The 2,641-nt window shown below is 39.0% G+C and overlaps 1 protein-coding gene across 1 annotated transcript in view; it reads left to right on the top strand.

Annotated features, from left to right (window-relative positions):
• Positions 1 to 437: 437 nt before the first annotated feature.
• Positions 438 to 2,641, top strand: part of LOC104513437 (adseverin-like) — a gene marked incomplete at its 5' end in the record, with an annotated part of 12,870 nt that continues 10,666 nt past the window's right edge. The window contains 2 exon segments of the mRNA XM_010156784.1: positions 438 to 592; positions 2,107 to 2,268. Of these exon segments, the coding sequence (XP_010155086.1) occupies positions 438 to 592; positions 2,107 to 2,268 (317 nt within the window).

A 2,641-nucleotide genomic window follows, 5' to 3' on the forward strand; every position in this document is an offset into this window, starting at 1 on the left:
GTTATTTTAACTTTATGGCTTGGCAAGTTGCTCTTAGCATAAATACATGGTTTATCATCTGATCAGTTCTTCGACGTGACCTTCCTTGGTCTTTGCACATCAACCCAAAATCCAAAAATAATTAGTGTTTGTTACTTGTCATGCTAAACTCAATTTAAATGCTTTGTTTTTCAAAGTGGCTGAAGAAATACAAACCTGCCTTTTTTTTTTTTTTACTTTTTTTTTTTTTCTTATGAATGTCAGTTCCAGAAATAGTTAAGTTACCTGGATGGTCATGCTTCTGTTGGTGAACAAGGTTATGTTGCCATGCTTTGCAACACACACATGGGCTGTACAACCTGCTGAAGGCAGTGCCTGATTGTCATAGAAACAATTTCTCCAACAGAATTCAAAGTTTTATTAGTGCTTTATAGACATAATATTTCATCTTATTTCAGGGAAAGAATGTACCCAGGATGAAAGCACAGCTGCAGCTATCTTTGCTGTTCAAATGGATGACTACTTAGGAGGAAAGCCTGTGCAGAGTAGAGAAATTCAAGGATATGAGTCCACTGAGTTTGTGGGCTACTTCAAAGGAGGAATTAAATACAAGGTAATGAGTCGGCTGTCAAAATACATTCTAAAAATATATGTAATATTGTCCCTTAAGTAAAATCTTTTGCTTTGTATCTCTTACTGAAATTCTAAAAATTATTTCTTAGTATTTAGTTGTTTTAGATCTGAACCACCTATCCTAGACTATCGAGTCCCAGTACTTACACAGAAAGCAGCAGCTTGTTTACCAGTGTCTCTTCCAATAACTGGAAACCTGTCCTAGTGATATGTTCCCCCCACATCAAGCTATCCTGAGGTTTCCTAATTGTGTGTCTACGGTCCCGCACAGTAGGGACACTCTGGGAGGCAGTAAACTTCACAGAAACCATTTCTGTGTTGTAGACTGAATCATTTTGTTCAACTGCAGAACCCAGTATGCTTAAGTGGTTAAAAAAGTGCAGACTGGAAAATACCAAAACCTTACTTTAGTCTAAAAATGGTGGTTTTGCTGTCCTACTGTAGTTCTTCTCTTTGAGGTAAGTTAAAAAAAAAAAAAATTCCCAAATAATTTTCATGAACATTTTCTTCTAAAAGCTGTAGTGTCAGCCTCCTTGTTGTGTTGCTTCTGAAAGCAGAATCTTTACAAGGAAACTCTTTAAGACATCTGTTGTTTTTTAAGTAATGTATCTCCTGAGAATCTCCTTGTGGTAGGAGCTCTTGGAGCCATTGCTCAGTCAGCCTTATTCCCCATTATGGAGGTTTGTAACTCATCACAGTCTACACAACCAATTTGAAGCTTTTAACTCTGTTTATGTAGGAGCTTGATAGTGACATGGCCACTCTTTACTTATTTTTTTCCTTTATAATTTCAAGAGACTCTTTGTATTCCAACCTAAAATTTAAGTCTCCTGGAGGAGTAGAGAATGCTGCCTCACAGAGGCAGACAGCCCAGCCAGTTTACAGGAAGAAGTTTGTCTTAAATTTACACTTACAGATTGTAAATTAATAGTTTGGTCTCACTTCCTCCACTTCTGGTGCTCTTTGCTAGGTTGCCTCCTAAGTTGCAAATACTCTTTTCAGAAAATCACAGAGCTGCTGTAGAAGGATTCCTTCTTTGACACATAACCAGGCACTAAAAGCACTCAGACCTCTGAATTTAGGGGAGTTGTGGAAACTTGTACAGTAGCAGCATATTCCTCTGCTTTCCCTCAGTCCTCATTTGATAATCTACTGATTTTTGTCCTTACAGTGTGGTTCAGCATTACTTTATTGTCTGGATGATGCAGGAAAGTGTGATAAATTCTGTGCTTTCCCTTGTCCCACTCATCTGAAACCCTTTGAAGCAGGGATGACATCTGCTCCCTCACATAAAGGCTCACAAACTGGGAGTTCAACAGCAGCAGTGTTCCCTGTGTCTGTCTGTCTGGTCTGTGGTTGGCACTATTAAACAGTATATTTTTTTTTGGCTCACCTCTCACTGCATAAACTATTTTTCTCCCCTGCTTAGCTGAAAAAAAAAAGTATATTTGCAAAAATCAAACTGAAATAAAACTTGCTGCTCTTTTTATTCAGGCAGGTGGTGTTGCATCTGGATTTAATCATGTTGTTACTAATGATCTGAGTGCTCAGAGGCTTCTGCATATCAAGGGCCGGAGAGTTGTCAGAGCCACCGAAGTCCCCCTGGCTTGGAGCAGCTTCAACAGAGGAGATTGTTTCATTATTGACCTTGGAACTGTAAGTCTATCATAGAGTAGACCACTGAAAAGTAAAAGTTGCAGCATCCCTTCTATGATCTGAATCATCCCTTAAAATGCACAATTTTGTCACTCACCCAAACTGACAGAAAGAATCTGCTTCAGAACATCAGTTTGTGTCACAACACTTCGGAGGTTCAAAACTGCCCTAAATGTTTTCTGAAATATGCACAGTCTGTCTTTCAGGAAACACTTCTCTTTCCCACTCAAGGCATTGAGATATTTTACTACTGATATTTGAACTTTAGGCTGGTCACAATAAGCCCTGTCTGACTTTGACACTGTCTACCAGCTGAATGGGATCAGTGCTAGGCTTCACAGCAGAACACAGATTGGGCCTTTCCCTTAAGAGC

The sequence above is a fragment of the Eurypyga helias genome, unplaced genomic scaffold, assembly GCF_000690775.1.
Source record: "Eurypyga helias isolate BGI_N326 unplaced genomic scaffold, ASM69077v1 scaffold9860, whole genome shotgun sequence".
Taxonomy (NCBI): domain Eukaryota; kingdom Metazoa; phylum Chordata; class Aves; order Eurypygiformes; family Eurypygidae; genus Eurypyga; species Eurypyga helias.